The 16,571-nt window shown below is 43.4% G+C and overlaps 1 protein-coding gene across 5 annotated transcripts in view; it reads left to right on the top strand.

The window, feature by feature from the left end:
• CEP55 (centrosomal protein 55) overlaps nt 1–16,571 on the top strand; it is a 682,821-nt gene that overhangs the window by 449,269 nt on the left and 216,981 nt on the right. For 3 of the 5 annotated variants that reach the window (XM_069611358.1, XM_069611356.1, XM_069611355.1), the window contains exon 6: nt 10,742–11,073. In XM_069611358.1, the coding sequence (XP_069467459.1) occupies nt 10,742–11,073 (332 nt within the window). The remainder of the gene's footprint in view (nt 1–10,741; nt 11,074–16,571) is intronic. The other 2 variants (XM_069611359.1, XM_069611357.1) reach the window with 1 other exon arrangement.

Below are 16,571 nucleotides of genomic sequence, written 5' to 3'. Positions count from 1 at the left end.
GGTCTACAGAGGCCAATAATTAAACCTAGGGCAAACTAAAATCCTTGCCAAGCAGAAAAATGGTGGGGAAAGCCAAAACACATTTACCTAGCGTCTAGGGAGTCCGAAAATTGAAGTAGTTGACTCCTTTAAATATCTGAGTTCCAATCTCTAAAAACCTGACGTATGGCAAAACAACTCGAAACCTGAAACAAAAAATGTGCGCCTTGGCAACCCAAGCTAAAATGCTGAAGCAGAGATTCTGTGGCTTTTCCTTAACTCCTCTGATTGAATTATATAAAGCTAAAGTGGTGCTTCGGTGGCCTATGGGGCGGACGCCCTACTAACTATTCCATGCACCGAATGGCCGTAATTAAAAGGGCGCTTCTGGAAAAAAGAACTGGGTCTGCCAAAGTCAATTTCAATCCAGATCGTCAGAAGAGAGATGGGGATGATCTCACTAAAGGGAATCGTAGATTGGGAAATGTTAAACCTGTTTGGAAAATACTCAGACACCAACTCCCCACAGATCTTCAGGCTAATAGAAAGCGAAATACTGTCAAGTAACAGAAAGGTGGGGACTCGGTGGGACCAGGCCCGAAGATGGCTACTTGAAGATCCGGGGACTTCAGTGGAAGAACTGTTAGCTAATCCAGCAAAGGTCCAGACAAAAATTATGGGCGAGAGACTGGATTACGATTGGTGAAGAAGCAAACAAACAAACTATTTTGACAGCTAGCCATATGCCGGAATATATCCAAACATTCCAAGATAGTCAATGGGAGCTCAGCTGATGAGGATCAGATTTAACCTGTATTCGACAATGGAAATTATCATGGTAAGAGCGGATCACAGCTAAGACCCCGCAGTGTAGGTTCTGTAAGGAACCAGGCGTCTTCGAAACGCTCTCACATCTCTTTACTGGATGTCCTGGTCGAACAGAACAGAGGTCCCTGTACTCTGCAAACTTGGTGTAATCCGCTCCCTCACTTTCGGCTGAAGACTGGTGGTGCTGGCTACTAAGAGGGGACAAAATCAATTTGACGATTGCCATGTTTACATTTTTGGAAACTGCTTTAGCTGAAGTCTGAGTAGCGTCTCAAGAGCCTACGCAAAGAGAGAATTGTGCGATAACAAAGAAGGGAGGTAATTGGGTGAATGGATTTGGATTGACGACATTTTCTAAATGTTTTGTATTACATTTTTTTAAGCAATAAATAAAAAATATCTATTATTTTGAGTACCTCGTCTTGTGATGGTAATACATGGCAAGGTATTGAGTGTGTTCTCTTCTACGTTTTATTAGAATTTCTGCCGATGATACAAGGACTTACCAAAAGATGTCAATATTTGTCGCACCATCGTAGTACCAGACACATTTTTATACAGTTACTATACAAACGTGAACACGATTGGATTTGCCAATACTTGAAGACCTGCATGCACCCTTTCTTATGAAATATTTCGATGAGATAATGAAATTCACGGAATCTGCCCCACGTTTGTCATTTTTCTTTTCACACATTTTCTCACTTGAATCTCCAAGTTTTTGGCAACAAGTATTTGTAAGCACAGCCACCTTAGACTGGAGATAATGTTAGACTATGTATAATTGTTAATTTCTATCAAGGCCGGCAGAACAAAAGTGAAGCAGTGTTCATTTGCTGTTTGTAATGCCCTTGAAACAACTTATCCTGTTTGGGGCTTTGGTGAAGTGATGTTAACGTTTTGAAATGGGAAATTTCATGCTATCTTGTAAGTCGATAAAAGCAATACAAGTAAACTATAAATAAAGGTTAGTCCTGCCTTCACGTCAAGAGCCATTTAGTCACTGCTGTCAGTCGCTTGTTTTCTCCCTCCCATACCCATTTAAGATTTGGCATTTGCTCTGTTTGTATAGTGACATCGTCTGAAAAGGAACACCTTAATACAGCAGTAGCTCGGTGTCAAATGCTCAAGCCACCCTGTGTTCATGAGTCATGCCTAAAAGGACATTGCACATTTGTTTTCCAGTAAAGCTGTGTAAATATGCACAACATTGTATTGTATCCAAAATATTTTTTTTATGGAATGCGTTTTAACAAATTGAAAAGCTGTTGTATGTAGAACGAGTAGGACTAATTGGTGGTCAACGAAGACCTGTTTTGAAGTTTGACAATTCCTTTTTGTATCTGCTGGTTTTCTAGTGCACAGAAATGTAGTTTTTAAAAAAAAATGCCGACTTTTTTTGCTAATGTTTGTAAACCGATGAACAGTTGGGAACCTATTTTATATTGCATTCGTCCAAACCCACCGTTTGAAGTTGAGGAATGTGTCCCACATGTAAAACCACTTTTAGGCAGTGGGGACTGGTGAATTTTTGAATGGTTGGGATGTAAATATCGGACCTTAATTTTCCCAGGCTAGCCACATCCAATTTGGGTCCGGGCATGAGGCAGAATGTTAAGTTTGTAATATATATATATCAAAAAAACACAACGATGAGGCCCAATCTTGTGAAACACATGCATTTTGTGTTTTTGTATATTAGATGCTCAGCTCCGTGCTTAACAAAATGTGTAGAGAAAGCATTTTACGCTCCATTGAAATTGTAGTGCTCCAGGTAATGCAGATGCGACTGAGCAAATTAATTCAATATTTATATCTGTAAAGAAGCAGAATCTTGCGCTGCTAAATAAGCATGGTAAACCTTCACCGACATTAACAGAATAATATGAACTTCTCATAGCAGCAAGTAGTATTTGAAGTGCCCTGGTATCCTACTTCATCTTTTGAAAAATGTAAAGTTAAGATTTCTTCCGATGATTGCCGTCTGTGCTTTCAAAGATGCTCCCACTTGATGCCCTGAGAAGAAAAGGACCAGCTCAATATAAACCACTGGACCGTAAGCAATAATACAAGGAATAGTAGTTAGCTAGCAAAGCTCACTGGTGTTCAATTGTCTCCAATAAAAATGGCGGTTAAAGTGTCCAGGAACAGGACGGGTTGGACTCGGGCATGCACAACTTCTGTAGGTAGGTGATGAAAGTATAAGCATCACTTTTATTCAATCCCCCTATAACAACATAACAGACACAACTCTCAGAAACATGTCCTAACACCATGACTTACTATAAGTCTGGAAAATACTAAAATGTTGCTTTCACTTTGAGGACAGTAGTGTAATTGCAGTCTATCCAACTAATTGGTTGTAACTCGTTCAGTGGAGTTCTGTCTCTTCATACTTATTCATTGGTTGAGACTCTGTATTCAATATGATTTCCTTTTTTCGTGTAGGACTAGTATGAAGTTTCCCTTATGTCTAGATTTGGCAACTTTTTCAATGAGGTCCTTGTCAAATCTTTTACATTGTCTGGGAGTTTCCAGAGCTTTCTCTTCCCAATTACGCCAGGCTTTTGCTAGCATCAGCACAAATCCATCAACACTAATATCATGTACGTTTAGTCAGGCAGAGCCCTGTTCAATATTGATTGATCCAAAATGGTGGCTCTGCCATTAAGACTACACATTTAGCTGGGGCTTGTGGTTCCCACATTGATTCCTCGTAAGGGAAACTGGAGGAACTGTAAATCTGCATGCAGGGAATGCTGGTGGGGTGTTAATACCATGCATGTGTATGAACGGGTGAGTCTAGCACGAGGTACTCCAATCAAACCCGGGGGGGGTGGGGGGGGGAGCTCAGAGTGGGGTTTGCACCTACGAAAAGAACATTTGCATTTTACAGCACAGAAAATGGAGTATAATGCCATGCAAGTTACAGTTGCTTTTGTAGGGTAATACGTGAAAAGCAAACCAAGAGACACCATGTCACCAACAGTGTACACACAAGCATTTTGCAATGCTTTTGCCTGTTTTTGCCCACAGTTGGATATAGTATGCTGTATGACCTTTAACCTTCACCAAAGCAGTAGCCTCAGAGTGCCTAGGTTGTCATTATGTTGCAGTATTCTGCCAGCGCATGAAGACATGCTGGCTGTGCCCAACAATACCAGTATGCCTATGTAAGAAGACATGTTGCCAGTATTATCACATAAGAAAACGCTCAGGTTGGCTTTGCCCATAATGCCAGTCATGCCACTGTAAGAAGAAAGATTGTTTCCTTTGCCAATATATACTAGTATTCCCACATACGGGACCCCCATACAAAAATTGGCATAATGGGGGTACTCTCTCACTCAACCTCTGAGAGACGCATGCTCTCTCGCTCGCTCTCGTTTGCTCGAGACACAACTTCCCTCTGGCCCAGACTCCCTCTAAGCGCCTGCACATGTTCACCCAAGAGGTCTTGGGTTAGGAGCCTCACTTTACCCCACCCTTTGACCCCCGCCAGAGGCATGGGCAAAATGCTGTGCAGGGTCAGTGTTCTGCCCGTGCCCCTGGCCAGATCCCATGAAGGAGAAACAAATCCTTTGTCAGGCAGGTCTGTCGGAGCGCTGTGCCTGAGCTAGGGCATGGGAACTGATTCGCCCCTGCCTATGAACAGAGCTCAACAAGGTATTGGGCATTATTTGCAAACAGGGCTAAATAGGTTTACATTCCTTGCAAATGAAACTTCGAATGGTTTATGTCCTCCCATGTATTCCTCATCTATGATAATCGTATCTCCCAGCTTCACTGCTTCGGAAAAAAAGTTTCAGCAGAGGGCGCTGTGCACGAGGTTGAGGCGTCGATGTCCCTCGGAGGTCGCTGTAGCGTGTCGACGCCACTCGTGGTACAAATACAAGGCTCTGTCCTTGGCCCTTTTCTATTCTCTCTTTACACCTCCCTTCTTGCCCCTATCATGTCTTCCTTTGGTATTTCTCACCACTTCTATGCTGATGACACCCAGCTTTTCCTTTCATTTTCTTCCTTCACTCCTGACCTCCATCTTAATCTCTCTTCTTGTCTTACTGCCATTTAAAACTGGATGTCATCCCACTTTCACTCTCTCAATACAGACAAGACTGAAGTCTTATTCTTCCCCTCCAACACTTATTAATTTCCCCCCCTCTAATCTTCCTCTTTCTGCCCATGCTCGTAATCTAGGCATTTACTTTGACTCCTCCCTCTCCTTCACCCACCATATTTCTCTTACTTCCCGTGCATTTAGCTACCACCTTTTCAATATTTGTAAAGTCCGCTCCTCTCTCATCTTCCAGGCCACTAAACGTTTAATCTCCTCCCTCATCTTCTCTCATCTTTTCTACTGCTCTTCTCTCCTCTTGGGACTCCCTGCTTGCCATCTTGCCCTCCTCAAATCCCTCTACCACTCTGCCATCCGTATCCTCTGTCGTCTCTCGCCTCACAACTCCATCTCCTCCTCGCTCTCTCATCTTGGCTGGCTTTCCTTTCATTCCCAACTTAAATTCCACTTCCTCTGTCTTGTCTTTAAATCTCTTCACAATATGGCTCCCCCATATCTCGCCTCATTCTACACTCACTGCCGCTCTCTCCGATCTACTGATCTCTTCCCTCTCTCTGTCCCCCGTCCTGATGCGCCTCCTCTCGTTTTCTCTTCTTTCAGTTCCTTGCCCCCCTCCACTGGAACTCCCTTCCTCTCTATCTGTTCCATCCCCACCTATTCCTCCTTTCGTGGCTCCTTGAAATCTCTTCTTTTCCACTCCCCTCCCTGACACTCCTATCCCCTCCTTCCACCTTCCTCTCTCCTCCCTTTCACCCTCCTCTTCTTACCTCTCTTCCTGCTCCGTTCCTCTTAAGTCCCTTCTCCTCCTCTCCAGTCCCCTCTCCTCCTCAGCCTATTCCTCTTCCTGTTTCCCACTTCCTTCCCCTTCTCCATCCCCTCCTCCCTCGTTTATTTTCACTGGCAAATTGTTCTACTTACTGTATTACTGGTTTGGATCATATTTTGTAATTGCTTCTGTTTGTTATTGTATCCTTGTTATAATGTAAAGTGCTTTGACGTAAAGCGCTATATAAACACAGTAAACATAAATAGCTTGTGCCGCGCCCGTTGGTTTCAGTTCCGTTTTTCCGAGCTTTGCTTCGAGACACAGCACGCCTAATTTTTCTTCTTCAAGAGAAGAATGTCGTCTTCGACTAATTCTACTCCGAAATTGGGTTTCAAAAAGTGTAAAGACTGTGAGGCAAAAATGTCTTATCACAGATCCCCACCGGGTTTGCCTTTGGTGCTTGGGTCCCGACCACCGGACCGGCAACTGTGGCTCCTGCCAATCGATGAAGGAAAAAGCTCTTTGCAAACCTAAAGCTAAGCTAGCGGTGGGTTGGGATGCTTCGAAGGGCTCTTCAAAGAAATTCAAAAAATCGGAGGAATCTAAAGATTCTGCTCAACATAAACATCAGAAGAGGTCTAGATCGAGGAGTCTGATCTGAAACATTCTTTGACTTCCTCCAAGAAATCAAAAAAGAGAAGCCATAGGTCTCCCTCTTCCTCCTCATACTCCTCCACGGAGCTGGTTCAATGTCCGACCAAATCGGATTCCCCCAGAAAATGGGAGGCATTTCGAACGAAAATGATGCAAATCTTTGAGATCGTGGCTTCGACCCCCTCAAGAGTCTCACAAGAGCATGACCCCCGGTCGCTCCCCTGGACGACGCAGGCCGGTCAAAAGCTACCTCGGCAAGTAGCAAGTCGGAGAAACGACATCCTCGACCCGACGCCAAGGTGTCGAAGTCTTCGACTCGTGAATCGAAAAGAAAAAGACAATGACCTCGACGCCAAAAACCTCGCCGTTTAAGGCACCATCGGGTAAACCATCAGCGCTCTCACCGATTCCTTCGAGTTCCTCGAGGAAAAAGAAAAAATGTACAAACCTGTACCAAGGTCTAACCTTTTTAGATCCATGTCCTCCATATTTGAGGAGTAAAGTGCCTCAGAAGGAGAAGTTTCTCCCCGGGAAGGCAGGTATGGCTCTAGAGATGTGCCTGAAGAATTGATTGACCCTGAGTGAAAGTTAAAAGATCTCTGCGACTCCCTCCACTCTGCCAGTGGCATTGATACTTCTCCAGAGTTGGAGTTTACTAAACCTGACCCTAGAGATCACGCTGATTCAGGGTACAGAAACCTCATGAATAGGGAGACGGATTACATGGGGTGGAGTAGGGCCTCGCCAACCTTCGAGCAAGACGATATGACCGATCTTCTGGGTCAGGAGCAGCAAAAAGATCCAGTACTACCTTTCCACAGGGCTTTGCAGAGAAAGGTAGAGGCAAATTGGGAAACACTTGAATCTAGCTCTGCTATAGATAGAAACCTCACTAGAAAATACATGCCATAGTCTACTGACACTGATTGCCTCAGGAAACGCTCCACACCTGAATGTTTGGTGATCCAAGCTGCGACTGCTTCCAGACAGTCATCTTATCCCTCTATCCCACCTGATGGAGAAGATAAGAATGTGGACGCTTGGAGGCACAAGATATTTACCTCGGGCAGAATGGCTCTAATAAACGTCACCTGTACCCTGGCCAGGTTTACACATACTCTGTGGGACTGCATTAAAGGGGTGGCTGAACATATTCCAGAAGGCGAAGAAAGGGAAGGCTTTCTGAATATTGTAAAAGACGGCAAGGAGGAGATGGGAGAGTGCCTCTGATCAGGGTTCGATACGGTTGACCGCGTCAGCAGATCCATGGCTGCGTGCACAGTACTACGCAGATTTGCATGGTTAAGAAAGTCAAGATTTGCACCGGACGTGCAGGCCAAGCTTCTTCACATGACTTTCGACGGTTTGAGGTTGTTCGGCAGCAAGGCAGATGACAGTTTGGAGAAGCTGCAGACCTCCAGGGCGGCAGCTAAGTCCCTTAGTGCCTCCATTCGACAACCTCAACACCTCTAATCAGGGTCATCTTCCTGGAGAGGTCGTTCTTTTCGATACTACTCCTTATTTGGTAGAGGGAAAGGACAGGCTGTACAGAAAGGACAAAGAAAGCTTCCTCGAGGTGGGCGAGGAAGAGGTGCAAAATCAGCCTCAGAAGCGGTATCTCCAGAATGTCCAGAGTCTACCGGCCTACGATTTTCTGAGTTTGCTCGGTCTCATGGCATCCTGTGTTTTTCTGGTGCCGGAGGCCAGACGGAGAATGAGGTCCCTTCAATGGGCCCTAAGAACTCGGTGGTCTCAGTTTTCAGGGAATATGTCAGACCTTGTGCAAGTTCCGAGCAGAGTGGCTCAGGACCTTCTATGGTGGACTTGCAAAAAGACAATATACTCAAGGGAGAATGTTTTTGGCAACAATGGCTGGAGATAACTGTAGTGACGGACGCCTCACTTACAGGGTGGGGAGCCCACGCCAACGATATGTCAATCAGCGGTCGTTGGTCTCCATCAGAGTCAAACTACATATCAACCTGTTGGAGCTGAGGGCAATCAGACTAGCGCTGATGGCCTTTCTGCCCTGGGTATGGGGAAATCATTTCCTGATAATGACGGCCAACACAGTGGCCATGTACTACCTCCACAAGAGAGCAGGAGTAGTGTCACTATCACTGTGCAGAGAGGCAATGAGGATCTGGTTCTGGGCAATGCAAGAAGGAATCTCTATCGGCAGTTCACCAAGCTGGAGAGAAGAACACAGCGGCGGACGCTCTGAGCAGGCAGAGCACAGTCTCCCACGAGTGGGAACTAGCTCAGGAAGTCCTTCAAGAGATGTTCGTCCTTTGGGGAAAAACTTAAGTGGATCTGTTCGCAACTGGTACCAACCGGAAGTGCGAGCAGTATTGCTCAAGGCAATTTCCCCCCAAGATGGGACGCATTCGTGGTGGACTGGGAATTTCCACTTCTGTACATGTTCCCCCCCACCCCTCCCTCATTTGGGTAAAGAGGAGGAGAGACTACACAGACTCGACCCAAAAATAGCTCTGAGGTTTTATATTACGAGATTGTCAAGATTACGTCAAGACGACCAGCTCTTTGTTGGTTCTACTGATCCCAAATTGGGATTAGCAGTCACAAAACAAACTGTATCCCGTTGGATTATTCAAGCCATTATGAAGTGTTACAGATTGGCAGGGAAAGATCCACCGGAAGGACTTGGAGCTCATTCCACAAGGTGCATGTCTACTTCCGCGCAGGGGAGTCCCAGTGGGCAACATCTGTTAAGCCGCAACCTGGACTTCAATACACACATTTGTTAAGCATTACTGCTTAGATACTTATTCGCAAAAGCAGTACTTTATTCTGTACATGGAAAAAGTTAAATGGTACTCCCACCTCCACATTGCTTACTGCTTTGGGAGTATATCATAGATGAGGAATACGTTGGAGGACACAATCCATTCAAGAACAAGTTACTTACCAACTGTTAAGTTCTTTGGACTGGATGTTCCTCCCACGTATTCCTCATCGCCCCACACATCCTACCCTGCTGTACAATTTACAAGTTTGCTTGTTGCGTTTGCAAAGAGCTTTCCGTCTGGAGCACGCCCATCTGGTTACTCTACTTAATAATCGAAAAAACAGAACTGAAACTAACTGGCGGGACACAAGCTGTTTGTACCACGAGTGATGTCAACAAGCTATCGCGACCTCCGACGCACATCGATGCCTCAACCTCGTGCACAGCGCCCTCTGTCGATTTTTCGAAGCAGCGAACCTGGGAGATACGATTATCATAGATGAGGAATACGTTTGAGGAACATCCAGTGAAAGAATGTTACAGTTGATAAGTAACTTGTTCTCCTGCATTTACATTAGAAAGTGCGTGCCTTTCCCGCACTGCATAATGCAAATAACATTATTTTGTGATATAAGAATAATTTTCAGAACACAGGGGACCTTGCATATTCTAAGGGTGTGATGCCCCTAGCACCTTCATTTGGCAATTCTCTGCTGGTTTATTACATACCAGCCTGCAAGGTTTCCATCAAAATTATTACCTGCAGTTCACCACCGATACTGATATTGCTTTCAAAGCCTTTTTTGTAAACCCAAAGTACCTTGGCAGTTGTCATATTTATTCTCCATGTAGTTAATCAGATATTCAAAGAAAATGCTAGTCTGTTTTGGACCAACAGACATGACGAGCTTTCGAGCATCTGTGGATTTGGATGTGAAGAGCAAGGATCACAATGAGTCCAGGCATTTTTATTAGCATACTCTTTAATGTTGATGCAGGCCTCTGCGGATGCATGCGAGAGAAGTCAAGAAATATGCCCCCTGTCACAATATTTCTAAAAAGATTAAAAGAATCAATTACTCTTTGAAGTAGTCTCTACCCTGCCTCTGGAACCAAATTTGCCATCGGAACAAGGCAATCAGTAAAATATGTAAGTCCAGTTTTCCTTTTTATTACTATTAGACAAATTCACGCACTCCTTAACAAGGTTCGAAATTGAGGGGAGTTGGGAGATATTTAGCTCCTGCTTCTAGCATAGTGGTGCCTAGTTAGCTTGAAACCAACAGTTACCAGTAGCTACTTTTGGCTCCTAAGGCCAACTGATGTTTTCCAAACATGTAAAAGTGGCATTAACTTGGAGTATTTGAGAATGTTAATGAAGAAGAATTGGAACACATCCAGTGCACCTTTAAACCCAATGGTTCATACAAAATAGATTAAAAGATAAATGTGCATCTCTGGTAGTTCCTGGTTCCCCTGCGGTAACTCCTGCCTACTGTGTGATGCCCAGGAGCTGGTTTTAGCGCCTGCTCAGTGAATCTTAATTTCGAACCCTGCCTTAATAAAGACTGCGTGGCTGTCCTTGCAGGGAGAGTATTTGTACAAATTCAATATCACAATTCTCTAATAACAGAGTTTAGAAGTGTCATTCATTCTAAACTAATGTCACTGTTTCTTCTTTTTTATGCAGGACCACAAGAGGAAGAGAAGCAAAAATATTATGACAGGCTCTTGATAACAGCAAAAAATGACCTTGATGCAGAAAAGAAAAGGTCTGCTCAGCTTGGTTTTGATCATACTGAATTAAAAAAGAAATATGATGAGAAGAAGAAAGAAATGATGGACGTGAGTAACACATTACTGTCACAGATTGCAGAAGAACAGCAACAAAGGGAAAATGAGAAAAGGCGCATGGGAGACAAAATTCAGAAGTTAAAGACAGAAGTGGAACTAACAAAACAAAAATATGAAGATGAAAAGAAGCGATCTGATGACCTATCATCCAGGGTAAAATCAACACCAGTTACGTATTTCTGTATGTTTCCATTATGAACTACATTTCAAAGAAAAATGACATTGTTTATATATAGTACAGGAGCATATACTTCATGTTCTTTTTTGTGGGGAAAAGCAGGACTTGTTTTGTCATCTGAAACTAGCGAACGATCAATAATTTCCATGGTGTGTTACACTGCTGCATGATGTTTAGCATTGGTGGTGTCATCTAGATGGGTGCCAACAAAGTACATAAAAACATGAGTATATGTTAATTCTGGATGGATTTTAATTTGAAGGTTCACATTTTACAGATGTATTTAGGCCTGCAATAGTGGTCCTAGCAAAGTGTAATTTGAAGTTAGTGGTGTCTCAAAGATATTAATAGTAGATGATAATTAGTACTATAAGTTTGTTTTCATTTTTTCTGTAATTACATTTTTATCTTCATTTGTATTATCTTAAGGTTTTAGTTCAAAATTCAGAATCTACAAAGAAAACGACTTTGTGGTACTTAAAATTAGTGTGAAGATGCCGATTGTAAACAGAATGCAGAATACTTTTGCTAAGTCTTCTGCACTTTTATTTTCAAAGTAATGCAAGGTGTCATCTGGTTTGTTACAAGGAGGGCACACAAAGATAATCTTGATAGACTACAGGTTCTAAACAAAAACACCTGGCAGATCATGAAGATTCTAGTGAGAGTTTAGTGAACAGGAAGGAGCTTGCATGTTCAAGATCCCAAAGTTACCTATGAGCAATTAAAAAACAAAGGTTGCTTCTCTTGCGAGAGTGCCAAAGCCAGGAGCCATCCATTGCGCATTGTTTACAATTGAAAAAGGTCAGGAAAAGGTAGTTGTGGTTGAGTGAAAATAGCCAATGGAAAATGAAAAGGAGTGCATCAACCACAAATATGGTCATCTGTACGATCTAGTATATCACAAAGAATCCTATATGGAAAATGTTACACAATGCCTTGGGAAGTCGGAAAAAACTCATTAAAGGCAACTGAATGTGCCAGAATGCGCAAGTTGGGTAGAATAGGTTGATTGTTTATTAGAAGCCCTTTTGGAAGGCATAATTTCTACAAAGGCAGATGTTGATCGACAATACCGGGAATCTGTTAATCGGAAAGTGTTGGAGGTGGATATGACATTGAGACAATCCCTGAAGAACACTAATTAAAGGAATTGTGCGCTCAAAAATATTATTGCCCTGAGCGTTCGGGCATGTGTTTTTAAGCATACGTGAATCAATCGTACAAACATTTCCTATGCACCTTACCGTAGTTTTCCTCACTTTTACACATGCGAAATCAGGCAGCAGGGCATAGCCATCTTGCGCTAATCTTATCCGTTGCTGCATCGCCCTAAGGTGAACTGCCCTGGCGGCACTAAATCATGTCCCCCCCCGCCCCTGAAGCTGTCATCACTAGACGCTATTCTCCGCCTATCTCCATGATGTTACTGGGCAGCGTAGCCACACGCACCCAGTCATCACCTACGTGTTGACATCACTTGACGCAGAACCCGGAATATCAACACACATCCTCTCACAACACAGAGCGTCACAATTTTGAATACAAAACATTATTTTTAAAGGAAACCACAATACTCTGCAATTTTTAATGTGCTTTTATTTCACAATAAACGCTCCGAGAACATCAGCCGATTTCCATATTCTACCACATTGGTAATTTCTTTTTGTTCTCGATCCACAAATATTTATCGTGAGTCACACAGTGTTCCTTTGGTTATAAGAAGCGCATTGGACGCACCGTGAATTGCAAGGCTTCGGCATCAGCTTGGCGCTAGACCACCGTAAATGATGCCAGGTTGCTCCTTATGACTGGTACCACGAAAGGGCATATCGGCCCGGGGCGATCGCCCCAAAACAGCGTCATTGTAATCCATCCATTTAAGTGTATCTGCAGCTGCCGGCTGAAGAAGCCATCAATTGGTATGTGGAATCGATGACATTTGCAGAATGGCAGGATGTAGCTGTGTAGAAATCATGACAGAAATGTGTCTCAGTAGCCGTTCTTTATTCGCATTGATCAATTTACCCATTAATTCTGCACTGTGTGAAAACTAAAGATGAACGCAAACGCCAAACAATGGAAAAACAGAGAAAACTTTGTGGAAAGCTGGAGTCTCCGATGTGCTTGAGAGGTGAGTGCTATGGAGTATGTTTAGCTCGCAATGGGATGCGGAAGCTGACGGAAGAATTCGAAGAACACATTTTAACAGAATGTTAGCGTAGAATTTGCCATTGGTGGAACCTGGGGTAGCCCAGATGTGGACTACATGCATTTCGGTGCTGGACTGCCCATGTGCCCGGGACAAAGACAAGTACACACAGGTTGTTTTTGCGTGTCGTTGCGATATGCCACAAACAACAACCCATTACAATGTAAGCCAGCAATAACGGTCAGAAAATGAAACCTTGACTCGTTCAACTACAAAATCGTCTACAGTAAAACTTACATAATATTCGGCATTTCCATTCTCTCTGCGTAACACAGAGTCTCTGTTCAGATCAACACATTTTCATAAAATGAAATTACATCTTCCTTTGTCCAGTTTTGGAATGGTGAACCTTATCATATTTGACGGTATTACACACCTCCATTCATTCATTCCATTCCGAATCCTCCCTTTCTTCCAATGACGAAAAACAATCGAACCTTATACTGTGTAGGATGCCTGGGTTTGCACAGCTCACAAGCAAAATTCCAACGCAGTGGCCTTCACTTCCATGGGAGCAAATAGCCCTGCAGACCAACTTTGCATTTGAAATATTTTTGAAAAACAAATTGTTTGCTGGCATCCACCAATGCCACGTAAAATTTCTAGTGATTTACTTTTTTTAATGAAATCAGTTAGTTGGTTTACTTCCATATGCCTTATTTTTAGAGTCCCTCCGAACTGCTCACTCTCCCAGCGCCTCGCACAGCCAGCCCCCACCACCTGTCAGATCAGCCCGTCTCCTATTCTCACGGCAATGCAGCTAATCATTTTTGCAAGTAGCAAGCCTCGAGCCTAACAAAATGTGCTCGTACGAGAATGTCAGCGCAAGCCCTGCTCCAACCTTATTGCACAGTCCGTCTCTGCCACTGACTCATGCCATCTCCAAACCCCTCCTGCCAGGCCGCGATCCCCTGAACCCATGACCCATGTTCCCTTTGAACGCATCTGGTCGCCAGACTTTACCCCCGCACCACCTCAAATTCACCTCCCATATACCTAATCGGGAGTGGTCATATATTTTGGTAACACTGACACCTATCCCCACTACGTTTGAAATCTTAAGACTCCAAAGGCCGCAAATCAAAGATCGCCCCTATGATAAGGCATCCGATAGCAACGAACCCTAACACATTGTTTTGCTTGCCGTCAGTAGTTCTTGCGTGCCAAGTTTCTTATCTAGCCTAGGTCTCATTCCTTTGTGGGATGCCTATTTATTCAGCTATTTGGACACGTTGCTTTCATGCTGATATTCATCTGACTCTCCCCCGATCAGTAAAGGACCCACAAGAGCTCGACAAAAGCCGGAAGTGTGAAAGCACAGCGTTCACTGTATGGCATCCTCGAAAAGGCACTTCTTGCAAAAAAAATTGACAAAGAGTATACATTTCAAAAGGCTTATTTGGACACTTTATATAAACATTGTTGAATGAATAAATATCTACTAATCATTTGAACCGAGAAGTGAACTGTTCCACGAGGTCAATGTTTTGTGGTAATGTATGTGTCCTAGGAACAAAATCATGAGCGATTCCATGCGCATGCATGTCCACAACGGTCAAAGTGAGATCTTTCACAAAATCAAATTCCATTCCCTGGTATATTGGCTTGACCACACATTTTTTGCTTCTTTTCGCAAAGGCCATTGGGTAACAAAGCATCCCAAAGTTTCCTGCAGTCCTCGATTCTTCTCTCCCTATGTTCTCGCTATGCGCTGATAACGCTAGTAATGTTCGATATTGCATCCTGTCTATGCTGAAATGCAATCTCTTAGGCCTGTACTTTAGGCACATACTCTGGAACACCTCCAAATCTCCCGTGTGACAGAATTGTGAGTCCCTTCAGATCTCTTGATAGAGTTTTATCAAACCAGATATTCTCAAGAGCTTTGTGTGGAGATGAAGATGGAACAACCTCTTCTTGCGTTCCTGCTCCTCCGATAAAGGTCCATGTGCACATTGGTGGAAATTTAGGTTTTCTGTCCATGAGTGAACGTTGGAACAGTAGTGCAATACTGAGTGCCATTTTTCAAGTAGAATTTCCACAGAACCACCACAAGTTTTGGAGCTCCACCAACGATGATTGATCAAAGACTGGGACCACTGTAAAGTATTTTCAAAACCCTTTTTTTTTTAACCAGCAGCTATGATTTTTTTGATTGATTTGGCAACATGCTATACATCAAATTGATGGGGAATGTTTGGAAACAGCTCTTGCATGGCCTTAGCTATTGAAACATGTCTTTCGGTGGCTATGAGGTCTATTTGCATTCCCCTTGATTGGAGATCTTTCAGGGATTTTATAAAACCATGTTTCTCCATGGCCACTGAGGATTTACATTCGGACACCTGCACGACCACCGTACTCGGTAGATTTCCCGCTGGCACTTTGCCCAGGATGGGTTGAGCGGACTGTGAAAATGTAGCATGGAGCTGGGCACAGGTGGCTTGGATTTTCAGGTTAGTGCCTTGTGATACACGAGTCACATTCACCAATGGCTGCCTGCATACTACCCCCCCCCCCCCTTCCCTAGATGGACACATTTCAGCATCAGTATAATCTTTACCAGGCAGCTGTCGAATACAATGTAGTTGTGCTCCTTTATTGGACTATCGTCCTGCATGAATGTGGTTTGTGACTCAACTGTGGTGGACATATCGGCCGAACAGGACACACTGAAGTCGAGATCTTTGGCAAGTTCCTCGGTCATTTGAGTTGAGCCTTCAGCGTCTGTTAGTTCAGCTTGTGTTATTTGCACACGAATTGGAGAAACCATCAATGCCGATTGTTTATTGGGTGGTCCTTTTTTTGCAGTTGTAGATTGGGTGAAGTGGTCACTAAGTAATTCAAAATGATCTTCTTTATATTCCGTTTCTTCTTCATCTTGTCGAGTTCTCACATTGTAGCAATGGTCCAAAAACACTTTGCTTGCTTCGCCAGTCACATTAAATTCATTTTCTGGCCATTGGGCATAAGCATCTCATGTCTGCTTATTGACTGGACTGTGCTGCGCCTCAAATAATAGTTGCTCCATGGTGAAATCTGTTTGGCAAGCAGCATCTTTTGTTTCATTTGTTGTCGGTGTCTTTATACTTCTTTTTATTCTCGGCCTCTAGGAAATGGGTTGTAAAAACATGTTCAATGTAAATCCAACATACAATATATAGCACTTAGATAAAAAAAACAACCTACTGATTGTAATGTTGCACTCAAGCATTTTGCATTGTATTCTGCATTGGGGTAGAAATTGTAATGTTAGAACTGAAATGATAAGAGTTT

The sequence above is a fragment of the Ambystoma mexicanum genome, chromosome 8 (genome assembly GCF_040938575.1).
Source record: "Ambystoma mexicanum isolate Mex_15411 chromosome 8, UKY_AmexF1_1, whole genome shotgun sequence".
Lineage (NCBI taxonomy): Eukaryota > Metazoa > Chordata > Amphibia > Caudata > Ambystomatidae > Ambystoma > Ambystoma mexicanum.
This window is presented reverse-complemented; position numbering and strand designations above follow the sequence as displayed.